This window comes from Dipteris shenzhenensis, chromosome 11, assembly GCF_047967505.1.
Source record: "Dipteris shenzhenensis isolate YYH24624 ecotype China chromosome 11, Dip_SZ_1.0, whole genome shotgun sequence".
Lineage (NCBI taxonomy): Eukaryota > Viridiplantae > Streptophyta > Polypodiopsida > Gleicheniales > Dipteridaceae > Dipteris > Dipteris shenzhenensis.
In genome coordinates, this window is record NC_141606.1 from 16558380 (window position 1) to 16575630 (window position 17251).

Below are 17251 nucleotides of genomic sequence, written 5' to 3' on the forward strand. Positions count from 1 at the left end.
TGCACACATGCACATGTGTGTGTCTGTGTGCGCACACACTCGTGCATGTGCACACTCACACATGCACACATGCACAAATGCACACATGTACACACATATACACATGTGTTACACATGCATGCATACAAAGCCAATCAATCAATTTCTCTCACGCATTGCATGTGCATGCATGCACATGGTTGTGCCACTCTACATGCTAGCCTATGCTCCCTCAGTATCTAAACAAGCATATATGGAGATAAATGCCAAACTATCTACCACTACCACTACCACTACCACTACCACTATTACTCAACTATCCATTGCTACCCTACCACTACCACCACCGCCACACAAAACACGACCCTTCTCCCTCCCCCCACCCCCTTATCTTTCTCTTATCCCTCCATCCAAACACACATAAGTATATGAATGTGTGTATATAGGAGTGGCACCTTGAGTGCTCAAAGGTCCATATTCGATCACTAGTTGTACTTTGTAAGGCGGAGGTGGAGCCCAAACCACCCACTTTATGATGTTTCCTAAAGTCCAAAAATGCTCCTCAAACTTGCTTTACATGGGGTGGGGTGTCATCCTTTCCACTTTTTGATGCACGTGAAAATCTATAAGTGATCAAATAATGTGGTTGAGAGGACATGTTTGCTTATGACAACATTTCTCTTTCTTATATTGTTCTCTATTGAATTTATTTTATCTCTTTGACACAGTTCTTAATGGAATCTTCATGCAAGTGGCTTTCTTATCTCCCTTTGACACACTTCTTAATGGAATCTTCATGCAAGTGGAGCATTCAGAATTAGTGACTTGTGAGACCCATACTGGGGTTTTCTTCTTAAAAATACTTTTATGCTAGTTGACTCAAGAGAAAGATTCCATAACTGTTGGGTATTGTGCTAACCTATTCTTTTCTCCCTCTTTCTCTTCCTTTTGAAGAATTGGTAGAACTTTTAGTCCATGGTTGGTGGTTGTTTGCAATTCGTAATCATAATTATTACTTTTTGCAAGCTGTTATCAAAAGTTAATGTTCTTCCTCTGTCTTCAAATATTCAATTTGCTAAAATTATGTAGTTGATGAGGTTCTAAGGATGCAAAAGCTCCCAACATAAGTGAAAGCTATTGGGAAAGTGTGGTCCCCTTCCAACAAAGATTGCCACACTTTAATTGGAATAGGTAAACACACACACACACACACAAGTGCATGCGCACATGCATGCATAAGAACACATGCGGCGCACGTGCGCACACACACACATGCACGTGCACATGCACATGCACCAACACACCAACTTGCACATGTACACGCACTTGCACACACACATGTGCACATGCACATGCACACATGTATGCAAAGGCACACATGTATGTGTAGATGTGCACATGTACACATACAGTTTGGTAGGCATCATGTACAGACATGCACTAAATGGTTGTGCATTCCATGTGCTCCCTAACCATACCCCTTTACCATCTCTACACCTTATAGCATTGAGGTGGAGCCTAAATCATCTATCATTTTGCTCTATTAGGCCTATTTATTCAAATGTCAATAGATGAACTTGCCATATTTGGTTCATAGATCATGCCCTACTTTACGAATCACACTTTGTAATGTGACGCCCAAACCATCCACACTTTGTAATGTGAATCACACTTTGTAATGTGGAGGTGGATCCCAAACCATTCACAACTAAAATTTATCATAAAGTCCAACAAATGCTCTTGGATTTTGCTTTGCGATATGCTTTTTTAGTGTTGAAAGATACAAGTATCTAGTCCACTAGTGTGATTGAAAGCAATTGATTGCTTATGTTAAAATTTAACTCTCTTTATTTGTGTGCTATTGCCACTCTATCACAATCTGTATTGCAATTTCTTATTGCAATCTTGCACATTTCTTTATCAAACCTTGGCACACGAGGACCATACAAAGTTACTCTTATGTGAGATGTGCACACAAGGGTATCCTCGATGAAATATCTATACTTATGAATCTTCGCTCTCATGATAGAGCATGCATGAATGCAGATTATGTAAGTGAAATGATCGCTTCTAGCATGCATGCATAATTGTATACAAATTTAGTCTTAGTGTGTTTGTGAGTATGCATGCATGTGTGTGTATTTCACATGCCTATAAATGATGGCTTCTACCATGCATGCATAGACGTGTGTACATTTTACATGCCTACAAATGTTTGTGAGCATACATGCATGCATGTGCATATGTTTTACATGCTTACAAAAACATGTATATTAGTCAAGTGGTGCCTAAAGGTCCTTGGTGGTGCACATGTGTATATGTTATGTGCCCATAAATGTTGGTGTAATTAGATTCATTGGTGCATGCTTTACATGTGTTGGTTTGTGTGTGTAGAGGAAGTAAGATTGGCGGTAACAGGTCTCCATAAACTCAGGCTTGATTTAAATTATTATTATTGTTTTAAAACATTGAAGGTAGCATGTCTTCATTACCTATGTCATATTGGAGGATGTATTGGAGCTTGCATAGCAAATTCATATTGGATTACCCCTTGTTCATGACACTAATATTAACTTGGAAAGGGAGGTTGTCATTGACTACATAGGGAAAGGTCTACCAATGGTAGGATGTATTGGAGCTTGTATAGCAAATCATGTTAGATTACCCCTTGTTCATGGCACTAGTAATAACTTGGAAAGGGAGGTTGTCATTGGCTATATAGGAAAGAAGGTCACAAATCTATACCAATGGAACAATATAGAATGCATATGACAATGTATAACAATCTTATGCCACAAGGATATCCAAGCTATAATTCAATTTTAAAAAAATGTATGGGATAACTTGTTGAACAATGGAGCATTTTACTAAGCATGGGAGGTTGCTCTTAAAGCTAACACGGGTGACTCAATGGTATGTTAGATCATTCCCTTTGATATGAGTGCTTTAGGTGTGCTAAGATGCATGCTAACTAGTTGGGTATTAGATGGATGTGCTATCTTCTATGTCTTCTCACTATATAATCACATGACTTTTGGTTGTGCAACCACCCAAACATGGAAAGATGTTGTTGTGTTTAATTTGGACTCTTTGAAAAAATTTATAATTCCACCTCATCCTAAAAACTAATATACAAGTATTGAAGGATAAACATTACTACATTTTTTTGCTCTCCCTATAAGAAGGGAGCCTTTGGTGCGTATTATATGGGAAGAGATGCTCAAATATATAGTATGGCATATCCTCAATACTAATTTGCAATTGGTTAGTGAAGAGTGTATGCCTCTTGCTTTGATGTATACACTCCTCAAATTGGCAAGAGATTCTCAAATTTATATTCCTCCATATCCTTAGAAGCAATCTCCACGCCATTAGTAGTAATCATTTACACTTATCAAAGAGAATCTTTGGAAAGAGATACCCAAATTTATATTCCAAATTGGTGTGGAGGACTTAAGTGAGATTTTTGGTTGTGGGTAGGGCCAAGTGTTAATGGGGATCCTTGACAAGAACTTGTGGTACAGGGGAGGGAGAGAGAGAGAGAGAGAGAGAGAGAGAGAGAGAGAGAGAGAGAGAGAGAGAGAGAGAGAGAGAGAGAGAGTTCTCTCAATGACTCGAAAGACCATCTTGTGAGTTGGAGGGGTAATAGGATGAAGGTGAGGGCGAGAGAATATGGTGGTGAAGGAGGAGGTAGCAGGGGGTTCGAGAGGGAATCGAATGCGAGGAGTCACACACTGGTAGTGGGTGTTTTGGAGGGAACCAAAATGCGGGAAGTGATGGCATACCGACACACACGTGACTGTGGTTTTTTTCGAAGGGAATTCGAATGGGGAAGCGATGAGGTGCACCCATAGAGGCGATTGTGGCCTACGCCGCAGGCAACGGGGGGTCGGGAGCGAGCTCATGAGCTCCAGGAGGAGGAGAGGAGGGAGGAGCTAGCACAAGACATTTTGGAAGTTTTGCCATGTGGGAAAGAGGCCCTTTTCCATGTAGTATTCAACATCATGAGTTTTTACAGAGAAGGCACCGTGTACCTAACGAGGTGCGGCTAGGGACAGGGGGCCGCCGGTCCGAGGTATGTAGTATTCAACATGATGAGTTTCTACAGAGAAGGCACCACGTACCTAACGAGGTGCGGCTAGGGGTAGGGGACCGCCGGCCCCCACCCCGAGCCGGGAGTCAGCCGAACCTGGCTAGGTAAGAGGGCCTCCTCTATAGAAACGCATGATGTTGTCGTAGTGTGGCAATGTGTCTAAAACTTGCTTTGGAGAAATGATGAGGATGAGGAACTCGAAAGAATACTCTCTCTCTCTCTCACATATATATATATATATATATATATATATATATATATATTCTCATTAAATAAATAAATAAATAAATAAATAAATATACATACATTCTCATTATATAAGCAATGCACAAAGCTTCTTCATCTTCACTCTCTCCGAGCGCTGGCTATGGCGTCTTCCAACGGTGAACTCTGCTTCCCTTCTGATGGCTTCCCTGCCTCCCAATTGTTCCTTCAAGGTTTCTCCTACACTTACGACGATGCTATCTTCCTCCCTGGCTTCATCGACTTCCCTGTCGATTCCGTCGACCTCAGCTCTCGCCTCACCCGCCGTATCCGATTGCGTACCCCCTGCGTCTCTTCCCCCATGGACACCGTCACTGAATCCTCCATGGCCGTCGCTATGGCCGCCGTCGGTGGTATCGGTTTCATCCACTACAACCTCCCTGCCCCCGATCAGGCTGCGCTCGTTGCCAAGGCGAAGAACCAGCGCGTCGGATTCGTCCATGATCCCGCTTGTCTCCGTCCTTGCGATACTGTGAGAGACGTCGACCTCTTGAAACAGAGCCGAGGTTTTTCTTCTGTCCTTGTCACGGAAGATGGAAGCCCCGGATCGAGATTGCTCGGGATTGTTACCAGTCGTGACATTGACTTCTTAAATGATCGGCAAACGGAGCTCCGAGAGGTGATGACCACCGAACTCATTACTGCACCGGCAGGATGTAGCTTTAGCGAGGCCTCGGAGACGTTGATACGCAGTAAGAAAAGCCTTTTGCCTGTCGTTTCTGAGAAAGGACACCTTGTCGAGCTATTGTGCAGAACAGATTTGTCAAAGCAGAGAGAGTTTCCTCCTTCAGGCGTACCTTCTCTAGGACCAGACGGAAAACTTCTTGTGGGCGCTGCTATCGGGACTAGAGAAAGTGATAAGGATAGGTTGCAACTGCTCACGGAAGCAGGCGTTAATGTGGTTGTTTTAGACAGCTCACAAGGCGATTCTCGATATCAAAAGGAAATGCTGGCATTCTCTAAAAGAGCCTATCCAGACTTGGATGTTGTGGCTGGAAATGTTGTGACTAGCTATCAAGCTCGTCATTTGATAGAGGCAGGGGCCGACGCACTGCGAGTGGGCATGGGATCAGGTTCCATATGCACCACCCAGGAGGTTTGTGCCGTGGGAAGAGGCCAAGTAAGTCTAGTGTGTTTCCCCCATCCTGTATCAGATGAATCTACTGGCCAAACCATCTTAATAGCAGAAATGTAGTAGAATTTGTTGGGATTGCCGATCAATATAGGTCCTTCTCCAGTGTGTTTCATAGTTTCCTGTGCCAGTTCCTCGTAGCCTTGCATGCATCTGAAGATTTATCTGCTATTGCCAGGCAACGGCAGTATACAAAACGGCGTCTGTAGCGAACGAAATGGATGTACCTATAATTGCTGATGGTGGTATTGCGAACTCAGGGCATATTGTCAAGGCTCTTGTTTTGGGTGCTTCTACTGTTATGATGGGGAGTTTTCTCGCTGGGACTGCAGAGGCTCCTGGTGATTACTTTTATCAGGTCTTTATCGGATCTCTCTCATTTTTCTCCTTTCAAGTGCTTCTACTTGTATAAGCTGTATATATAAGAATTTATACTTGTATCTCTGTGCGTGTAAATACTTATACAGCGAGTTTGCATAGAAACTCATAGATTATACATTTTTGTTATAGCACACAGATGCAGAGCAGCTGTAGAACTTTTGTGATGGCAAGATTGATGAGAATAGTTGTTGAAAATGTTAGGTGTAAGTCATTTAGGTTTCTAGCAAGGAGATAATTATAGAGCAGTTGTGATGCTTAGAACTGTGATAGTGGTCATTGAAAACCTTATGGGGTAAAGCTCCGAGAGTGTTATAGAATGGTACACATTACCCTTGCTTTTTCAAGTAGAGGGTTTCTAATACATGCTTGATGCCACAGGGGGACACCGGCTGTCTCAAAAAGTTTGTTGTAAATTGCTAATAGTTCAGTGGAAGGTTTCCAATGCAGGCTTAATGCTAGAGGGGAACACTGGCTGTCTCCAAAGTTTGTTGCGAGTTGCAAATAGTTGAGTGCTCGCCTATCCTTGAGAAGCAATTGGCCTGAGCATGATATCGTGTTGTATCAACTGAGCTAAGATATAATCGACAGCAACCTATTCGATCATGGCAAGATTGTGGGACGATGATCACGCTTTGCTGGAGGCCTTCGTGGGGTCGCAGGATGAAAACGCCCTGTAGCTTGAATCAGATCAAACCCATTAGTTGTTTGTCTGCAGGTATTTAGAACGTAAGCAGCAGGTCTTTAACAACAGAACTTGTCAAAGGAAATTAGTTGTTGAACCCTTGTTTCCAATTAGAAAAGCAACAAGACTCTCCTGTATCTTTGTCATGCCATGTTTGCATGGTCCTCACTTTCCCATGATGTACCCACCCGAACCATTGCAGCAGATGACAGCTGCAAATTCTGACTTGGAGAGTAGCTTTAGAGAAGAGTCTCTGTGGAGACGAATTACAGAACTATATTATTGCTTTGCAAGAACACTCTGGTTGCCATAAAACTGTAGTCTTGTAATGAAAGCTGTTAACAGCCCGATGCGAAGTCGCCATGTGTGTGAAAGTCTGGGACAGTCCTAAATACAGAGATGTGACAGGCCTAAGGAAGGAGACTTAACCCTCCTCATTCATGATGCAAAGCTGGTTCAGAGCAGCCTAGTCTAGCAGCTCCATCAAACAGTTAGTTCAGCAGCACTATTGCGCATTAGTTTCAGCAAGTTTGAGCAGACTAAAGCATCAAGTATATTGCAATCAACAGGCCATCATTGTGGCAGTCTTATAATTTGAAGTGAAGGACGAGAGAGAGGAGTGCACAGGCTAACTATACACTAGATTGTAAATGAAAGAAGAATAAGAATATGTACATCTTATTCGTTAGGGTTAGGGTGAAGGTTTCCCCATGTCTTATTTTAGGGTCCTCTATAGACCTTAGTATATGGTGCGATTCACATCATTGTCATCACCCCCTCTTAAGTTGCACTGTTAAAGTAGAAGGTGCATTATAAAACGTTTTGAATTTTCTGGAATGAAAAATGAAAAATCGAAACTGAAAAATTTAAGGGAGAATGTGACTGAGCACAATAGTGGAAGAATGTACAAGATGTTGCGGGTCTTGGCAAATACTGAGCTGGAAGAGTTAAATTTGTTGAGGGAAAGTGTTATCCTTTTCATTTCGGATGAAATCTGACTGAAATGCACACTAATTGCAATTTATTAGCAGCCAGCAATGTTGAAACCTCTGCGTCGTTGACGATGGAGCAATGCTCAAAGCTTTCCTCTCACGAATAGTGCTGCCTTACGTTGTGGGAAGGTTGTTAGAAAATACCCAACAGAGGGTACACGCAGCAGAAGACTTATAGTAATGCCCAGGAGCTCACACAGTGTGTGTGTGGGATGTGGAATCACAAACTTCTTTACTTATGTGCATAAAATAGGTGTGCAGACTCATCAATAGACAATGAACCAGCCAGATAGAGAAACCACGAAAATATATATTTCCGTCCAAAACTATGGACACAATACAAAAGAGATAGATCCAGAGTACCACCAATGGTGTGGTCCTCTGATCTAACCACAAGGTCCTTCTCCTATCTGCCGGCTATCTCTAGACTCCAGTCCGCGTGCTCCACCTCGAGCGTCTATAGACTTTCCGTCCAGAACGATCCTCTCCACCTTGCTGTCTGGAAACCAGCCTAGGTGGGCTGCCACTCAAGCTCAGTCTGCAGCTCCTTCAGGGTCACCTTCACCTCCTGTGTATAGGCCCAAGGCTTGCGTTCTTGTTGCTCCTGTCTGCTGTCAGAGGGCTGCTCCAGAGAATGTGATCACAACACCTTGCTGCCCTAGAAGACAGCCAAGGTCCAGCCTCTAGGAACTCAGTCTGCAGCAGCTCACCTTCAACTCTCCTTCACCCCGAGTGTGAGGCCCAAGGGAGTGGCTCCTGGCTGCTCCTGTCTGCTCCTGCTTTTGCTGATCTGTTGGATAATGAATGAGGGCTGGAGGCCCTCCTTTTATAGGCCTAGGGGCCTGTCAAAAATCCGACCAGTCTGTCCCAATCTGGGCCGACTGGACAGACCAGGTTGGCTGGCCCAACCGACCTGGTTGGCTCAGCCCAACCAGCCCTTTAAGGGCTCTCAAAACTAGGCCTTTATGGCCCACACTTTTAGGGCTTTTGGTGCAATCAAGGCAGGGGCCCAGCCTATATAAGGCATGCCACTGCCAACTGGCAGCCCCATTTGCTGCTCTACCAGGCCCCATGCAGCCCCGTACACCTGCGCTCCTGACCTGCCATGTCAGCGCCTGTTTACCCTGTGCTCCTGATCTGCCACGTGTGCGCCTCAGCTCTGTACTATTCCGTACTGTTGCTGACGTCATCCGTGGTCTCTTCTCTTGGGTCTTTACTGCTGTCCTCTGCTCCGCCTTATGCTCCTGCAGATCAGCCAGGTACCCGCCTCTCTTCTTTTGGGGCACATCCTGCCCTAGGTCTCCCTCCCCCACACTCTCCTCATTGGGGGCTTACAGATGGGGAGGTGACCTTTCCAACAAAGGTCAAGGATGAAAGTGAAAAGAGGGGAAGCAATGGTGCCGGAGAGAGAGGAAGGGAGGGAAGCAAGGAGAAGGGTTCAGGGAGAGAGAGAGGAAGGAGAGAGAGAGAGAGAGAGAGAGAGAGAGAGAAAGAGAGAGAGAGTAGGCTGCAAGGAGGAGGAAGGAGGAGGGAGTAGATAGAGGAAGAGGTTGGAGAGGGGAGAAGAGGTGGGAAGGGGATATATATATATATATATAGAGAGAGAGAGAGAGAGAGAGAGAGAGAGAGAGAGAGAGTAGGCTGCAATGCGGAGGAAGGAGGAGGGAGTAGATAGGATTAGATGTCACATTAAAAAGTGTAAAGTGTACAACGCATGGCGGATGGAGACTAATATAGTCCCTCCACATTTCCCGCTTGAAGGGCCACTAAAGTAGCCCTTTTCCCACCTTCATTACAGTAAGGAAACTTCTAAGGGTCAAGGGTCGGCTTAGAATCAACCAAGGACAAATTTAGTAGGCATTGTAGGGAGGTTAGCACTTCATTTAAGATTAGGCTAATTATAGCCATAAAGGGAGGGGCTAAATAAGCAGACCTAGACTCATTGTTTGGGACCTAGGCATTGATCACCATTAGCTTGGATCTCCTTGTGAGGCCTAGAGAAAGAAAGAAAGAAAGAAAGTCTATTAACGTCCACTGGAGACCAAAAGGTCTATGGGACAGCAAGAAACCCTCTAATACATCTGCTTTAGGGAGGGCACATGGCAGCTCCCAAAGAGTGCAAAAAGCAACCCCAATTATTTAGAGTACCTACATGATATTCTGGAGAGTAAACAGCCATACATCAGTTTAAGACTGAGAGTCTTTTGGTTTTGATTTAAAATCTCTGATTAGTGCTACCCCTTCACGGTAAACTGCCCATTTTCCATCCTTTCTGGCAGCCCTGACTTTAGCTAATTCAGTTGCCTTAATCTTGAGTTGATTTTGTGTAAGCTCCTCTGCTATCCATACTTTGGGGCCCTTCAGCTTGTAAGATTGTCGAAGAAGCTTGATCCGCATATCTTTTGACTTCAGTGTAAGGATTGCATGACCGCTATAGTGCAAAATAGAAGCTGGCCTGGAGTCGTCATCATCCTGCTCATCATCATTCACCCATTCGATGTTGGGCAAACTTGATTTGATCTTTGTCAATATTTCACTATATGTATCCTCCTCTTTGTACCAATCTTTTGGGAGCCCCCCTATTCTAATCTTCAGCGCATTATCACATCTAGCTTCGTGTTCTTTAATCTCTGCTTGGATATCAGAGCTAGTCTATGCCGAGGACATCGCTTGGGGAGTGTTTCTAGTGGTACAGGACGCCATGGCTTATTGTACGGGAACTAGGCTTAGGTGAGTCCAGAGCTTTAGCTGGGGGGTGGTCCAATGTATTGAGACCTATGGTTGGGGAGGTGACTTCAACACTTACGACTGTACGTTGTTGTATCTTCAGATATTCACTTGAGATGTTAAGTTACATGACAACAATTACCTACCGAGCATATAAACTATCCAAGCTATGAGTGTGAAGGGTGCTACTGCAGCTAATTAACATCAAGGATGATCTGTCAGGCAATTAGTGCTTGGGCTTTTATGAAATTGAAAATGTCCTGAATTTAAATAGCTTGGTGCACACATCTCCCAAAAAAAAAGACATCCCCAACCCCCAACCAATCACCACCACCAAAACAACCAAATGATTCCTTGGCAGCCAATGATGTAAGGTATCGTGAGTGCTTAAGATTGAGGAGGTGGGGCATAAGCAGAGACCCAAACTCATCATTTGGGACCTAGGCATTGGTCACCATTAGCTTGGATCTCCTTGTGAGGCCTAGAGAGCCAAGGACATCCCTTGGTTGGGAGGTGAGTTCAACACCTACGACTGTACTTTGTTGTGTTGTCAGACATAAGCTTGAGTTATAGGACATCAGTTCTTTAAATTTGCTCTCAAGACACGTTGGAACTCAGCATGTTGATTTTGTGCTCTCCCATGTGAAGCTTGTACATTTGGCGTGGATATAAACTATCCAAGCTGATGCATGTGAAGCGTGGCGCTGCATCTAATTAAAATCAAGGATGATCTGTTAGGCAATAGTTGACTGGGCTGATGAAATTGAAACACGTTACAGTTGCTGTTAGAAATGACCCAACAGAGGGTACACGCAGCGGAAATAATGCCCAGGAGCTCCCCAGTGTGCGGTGTGGGTGTGGAATCACAAACTTCTTTACTTATGTGCATTCAATAGGTGTGGAGACTCATCAATAGACAATGAACCAAACTAGATAGAGAAACCACCAAGTAATATATTTCCGTCCACAACTATGGACACAATACAAGAGAGACAGATCCAGAGTCCCACCAATGGTGTGGTCCTCTGTTCTTACCACAAAGTCCTTCTCCTATCTGCTGGCTATCTCTAGACTAGAATCCGCGTGCTCCACCTCGAGCGTGAGTAGACTTTCCGTCTAGGATGATCCTCTCCACCTTGCTGTCTGGAAACCAGCCTAGGTGGGCAGCCGCCTGGCTAAGTCTGCAGCCCTGCTAGCACCTCTCTATCTTCCTGAATGTAGGTCCAGAGGGTGGCTGCCTGCTGCTCCTTTCTGCTCTGGATCTGCTGCTGCAAGTGATATCCAAATAAGGCCTGAATGCCTTCTTTATATAGGCCCAAGAGCCTTTCCAGCCAACCGACCCAGCAGCCCTAGAAAGGGCCGACTGCTGGTCGGTTCAGCCACCTGCCCCTGGCTGACCAAAACCGACCCACAGCTTCCTATTTATGGGACTGTGGGCTGCCCTTTTGGGGCTCTCAATACAAGGGCCCTTGGCCCACCTTTCAAGGGCAGATGCCCTATAAATATAGGGTCCAGTCCAGCCTCTGATCCCCCTCTTTGCCACGTGGCCCTGCGCCACTGTCTGCCTCCATGTGAGGCCTGTTCCAGCCTGCTGTGCTGGCCTGCCAAGTTTCTTTCCAGGCCCCAAAGCACTGCTGTTCCTGCTGCTGTCAATGCGCCTTGTCCAGGGCTTGCTGCAGGTCGAGATCCTGCCTGCAACCCTTGCCATCCAGGTCGCTTCTTCCGTGACTGCATCCTGCCATGAAGGCTCCTTGAGCTGCCTCTGCCAGGCCCTTCACTAGCACCTGGGTGCCATGCTTTTGTGCTTAGGTTCACCCCCCCCATGCTCTCCTCATATGGGGGCTTACAGATGGGGCGGTGACCTCTCCAACACCCCCTCTCACCGACACATCTCAGCCCAATGCCAACACGTCAATGAAAATGCTCTAGTAACTCCCTGGTCGTAGTCCTCTGGTACCTTTTGGTGTCGAAATCTTTTCCTGGCATTTCATCCAGTGGCTCCTGCTTCACCAGGTCCGGTTCCGCTTCCGCACACCATCCTGGTACACAGGTCCATCTCTGGTAGCACCTCCTGGTACCACCTTCAGTCACATTCCCGCCTTTGAACTTGAGCAACCCAGTCGTCACGATCTTCCAGTCGTCCCCCTCATAATGAGTGAACAACCTGGAGTCTTCCAGGCACCATGCTCTGAGTGTCTGTTTCAACCCGTCCTTCCTTTGGCAAGGTCTGCAACCAATGAATATTTCCAGTTAACCTGGACCATGAACTCTCGCTGAGTTCTCAAGCAGGTACTCTTCTGGCCTCAGTACTCTTTGTCCACCACCTTCTAGCAATCTGCGTCCGAGATTTGAAGAAGCACCAATACTTCCCCTTCTTCCTTCGAAGAAGGCCAATTCCTTCCAATCTCTTATCACCTGAGACAAATGAAGAGCAGAATCTCTCCATAGCATGCTATAAAGGCTCAAATGCAGAATATCAAATACATACCAGACTGTTGTACTGCCTGAATGTTCGCTCTGAAAGCAAGCCCTGTACCTCAATGAGGCACCCGCCAAGATCCTGTGTAATCCTGTACTGTCCCCTTCTGAAATCCAGCATCCATCTGACCATGAGACCCCAGGGCTTTCCATGGAATCCACCCTCGTGTCAGTGTCAACAGCTACACACCTGGAAGGTACCAAGCGCTCCATACTGTCCTTCACCTTCACAAAGGTATGTGACTCCTCGTCGACCCACATCTCTATGTCAGACATCTTTACTGTGATTTCTGGATCAACATACCTGACCTCGGTAACACTCGGTGATGTCACCAGGAACAATTCTTCGATTACCACATTAGCTTTGGCCTTTCCCTCTGAATCTGAGTCAGACTCCTGTTTGTTTTTCAGATCCGCCTTTTTGTTTTTCAGATCCGCCTTTTTCTTTCTGCAGTCCTTTGCAAAATGTCCGGGCGTATCACAATAGAAACACTTCTTCTTGTGCTTCCTCTTCGAAGTCTCCTAGTCGTCAGAGTCATCTTTATTGGACTTGCCACCGTTAGGCTTGCCCTTTCCTTTACCAGCGGAATCCTTCACCAGCATCGCCTTGTCATCTTTGTCCTTGTTGTAGAGCTTCTCCCGAGCTTCCTCCTGTAGCAGTAATAGACACAACTCCTCAAATGTCAGAGGTTTGGTCCTTTGTCCTGCTGTCACAGCCGTAACAAAGCTCTTGAAACTCCGAGGCAGTCTTCTCAGTACCATCAAGGCCAGATGGCATGAGTCTGTCTTCTGACCAATTGCTGCTAGCTGATCCCGCACCACCTTGACCTTCGTCAAATGGCTATGTACCGTATCGCCTTCTTCCATATCAAGATTGTAGAGTTGATGCTGAAGAAGCACAATCCGGGCCACTAAATGACTCCGGATCTTCACTCTCAGATCGGGTAATTAGTCCCGTCCAGGTTCCCAGACTCTCCAAAGTTAGGGATAGTGAAAGAGAGAAAACTGGAGGAGGAGGAAGGGAAAGCAGGGCTGAAGAGGCTGTAGCTGTCGACATCTCTGCTGTATATACCACACAACAAAGTCAACCAAACTCAAATTCAGTAAACCAGAACTCAGAACGCACCTGACTGAACGTGAGTCACCCTCCTTCTCGCAAGGGCACAATCCTCCAGTCGTGGAAGTCGATTCCCTAGAGCTTCTGAATCAGGGTCGTCCTTCAGCAAGGTCCCTTCCTTCAGGCTCCCACACCTATGAGCCTCCTACTTGGGCTTTGATACCATGTTAGAAATGACCCAACAGAGGGTACATGCAGCGGAAATAATGCCCAGGAGCTCACACAGTGTGCGGTGTGGGTGTGGAATCACAAACTTCTTTACTTATGTGCATTCAATAGGTGTGCAGACTCATCAATAGACAATGAACCAAACTAGATAGAGAAACCACCAAGTAATATATTTCCGTCCACAACTATGGACACAATACAAGAGAGACAGAGCCAGAGTCCCACCAATGGTGTGGTCCTCTGTTCTTACCACAAAGTCCTTCTCCTATCTGCTGGCTATCTCTAGACTAGAATCCGCGTGCTCCACCTCGAGCGTGAGTAGACTTTCCGTCTAGGATGATCCTCTCCACCTTGCTGTCTGGAAACCAGCCTAGGTGGGCAGCCTCCTGGCTAAGTCTGCAGCCCTGCTAGCACCTCTCTATCTTCCTGAATGTAGGTCCAGAGGGTGGCTGCCTGCTGCTCCTTTCTGCTCTGGATCTGCTGCTGCAAGTGATATCCAAATAAGGCCTGAATGCCTTCTTTATATAGGCCCAAGAGCCTGGCCAGCCAACCGACCCAGCAGCCCTAGAAAGGGCCGACTGCTGGTCGGTTCAGCCACCTGCCCCTGGCCGACCAAAACCGACCCACAGCTCCCTATTTATGGGACTGTGGGCTGCCCTTTTGGGGCTCTCAATACAAGGGCCCTTGGCTCACCTTTCAAGGGCAGATGCCCTATAAATATAGGGTCCAGTCCAGCCTCTGATCCCCCTCTTTGCCACGTGGCCCTGCGCCACTGTCTGCCTCCATGTGAGGCCTGTTCCAGCCTGCTGTGCTGGCCTGCCAAGTTTCTTTCCAGGCCCCAAAGCACTGCTGTTCCTGCTGCTGTCAATGCGCTTTGTCCAGGGCTTGCTGCAGGTCGAGATCCTGCCTGCAACCCTTGCCATCCAGGTCGCTTCTTCCGTGACTGCATCCTGCCATGAAGGCTCCTTGAGCTGCCTCTGCCAGGCCCTTCACTAGCACCTGGGTGCCATGCTTTTGTGCTTAGGTTCACCCCCCCCATGCTCTCCTCATATGGGGGCTTACAGATGGGGCGGTGACCTCTCCAACAGTTGCATATACCTTCTACCTTTGTGAATCATTTACCATGTTTGTTTAAGGCAAATCATGTTTATTATATCTCAAAATCGCAGCTGTTTTACAGGATGGACGCCGCTTGAAGAAATATAGAGGGATGGGATCTCTGGAAGCTATGGCGAAAGGAAGCGATGCTCGGTATCTAGGTGACAAGTCTAGGATCAAGATTGCACAGGGAGTCTCAGGTGTTGTAGCTGACAAAGGGTCAGTCTACAAGTTAATACCTTACACCATGCATGCAGTGAAACAAGGCTTTCAAGATCTTGGAGTCAAGTCTATACAAGATGCTCATAAATCACTCACCAATGGAAGTATACAGTTGGAGGTATGTAACAACCCATTTGCCCGTCGCCCATCCTGCCCTTTTTATTTTTCTTTGTTGATTTGCCAACATGGTCGATAGAAGTCTTCAGAGTGTAGAAATGAGCGTATTTGGCTTGTCATATTGACAAAATGAGCATATTTGGCTTGTGATATAGAGAAAAATTGTTGAGCGAATCAAGTTAGTGCGTCTTTTTTTTCCATAATGCTTAAGTTTGACTCAGCAATGCTATTTGGATGGTGAAAAGAGAGTATAAAAAGTTAATACTCAGCAATTCTAGAAACTGCCTGTCTGAAATGCGAGGGAACTTCTGATTGGAATTGGCTTGGCTGATTTTTTGTGCACCAGTAATTATTATTATTATTTTTCAGGCTGGGTCAAAATTTATCAAGCAGGATCAAATACATATTAAGCATGCTCAATGAGATAATTACTATCAAGCAGAGATTGAGCCAGATGTGGTTAGTACTTAAAAATGTTGGAGATAAGTGCACACTAAGTGTACTATTTCCTAGTCTACATTTGTCTAAGTCTAAGTCTAAGTCTAAGTCTAGTCTTTATGTCTTGAGTGTGTGCCATGTGGCACTTCTATAATTATCCCATAAGCACTCTTGCTTTATGTCTTGTACTTTGGCCCATATATTCAATGGGTCACATCATTGTAATCAATCACTCTAGCTTGTGTCTTGTCTACACTCTTCTCAAGGTATTTCTTGTCTTTCAGTCTTGTTATTTCATTTCCAGTTTCTAGTTCTAGTTCTTGCTTCCATATTCCAACATGGTATCAGAGCTAGGTTGATCCCTCTTCTCTCCCCTCAGTCTGCCTCTTCTCAGATCTCTCCCCCGCTGCAGATCTGCGCTCCCTCTTCACATTTTCCCCTCTTTCTGCCCCGCCATTGCGCTCCAGATCTGTGCGCCAGATCTGTGTTTATTCCCGCTCCAGATCTGCGCCAGATCCGCGCTCCAGATCTGCGCCAGATCTGCGCTCCAGATCTGCGCAGTTCAGCCACAGATCTGAGCGCCAGATCTGCACAGTCCTGCTGTCACTCACCTGCTATCACGCCAGATCTGCGCAGTCCTGCACCCGCTCCTGCTGTCGCTCCTGCATCAACGTACCTGCTACCCGTATTCCGTACTCCGTACTCTGCTGTCTGTACAGTCCGTACGACTGTACGGAATCCGTACCTGCACAGGCCGACTTCTCCGACTTCTCCGTACCTGCACAGGCCGACTTCTCCAGCTCCATCTTCACGGAGATCTGCGCCATCTGTTCGACCTCCTTGACTGCGCCCTTTTTGCACCTCTACCTCTGCCTGGGATTAAGGTACTGAGCTTTGACTCTTTCAGATTAAAATCAAGTGCCATCTTATGAAAGAAGGTCTTTGGGACATTGTTCACTGTGCTGCTCCTGAAGGTCCCTCTGAGCAAGTTGTCACTGCCAAGAACGACAAAGCCTATGCTATCATATTGCTCGGCCTTGGAGATGATTACATTCATCACATCTCCGACATACAGTCTGCTCCTCAAGCATGGATCACTCTGGATACCCTTTTTGGAGCCCGATCTAAAAACTCTAAGATTGCACTTATGATCTCATTCTTTGATCTACATATGTAGGAAGGAGCTACTATAGCCTCTCATGTCAATTATCTTCGCAGTCTGATGGTTCAGCTTGCGTCAGTCAAGTCTCCCATCTCTGAAGATATTGCTATTGCTGTGCTTCTCAAAAGCTTACCTGACACCTATGCTACTCTTGTCACTACCTTCAAGTATCATAATAATCCTTCTCTTGAGGGTATCATC

At 45.9% G+C, this 17251-nt stretch overlaps 1 protein-coding gene across 2 annotated transcripts in view; it reads left to right on the plus strand.

The window, feature by feature from the left end:
* Window positions 1-4402: 4402 nt before the first annotated feature.
* LOC147896685 (inosine-5'-monophosphate dehydrogenase-like) overlaps window positions 4403-17251 on the plus strand; it is a 33377-nt gene continuing 20528 nt past the window's right edge. The window contains exons 1-4 of one of the 2 annotated variants that reach the window (XM_087381839.1): window positions 4403-5456; window positions 5647-5826; window positions 15194-15272; window positions 15369-15451. In XM_087381839.1, the coding sequence (XP_087237965.1) occupies window positions 4440-5456; window positions 5647-5826; window positions 15194-15272; window positions 15369-15451 (1359 nt within the window). In that variant the 5' untranslated portion in view covers window positions 4403-4439. Of the gene's footprint in view, window positions 5457-5646; window positions 5827-15193; window positions 15452-17251 lie in introns of both variants that reach the window. The other variant, XM_087381838.1, reaches the window with a different exon arrangement.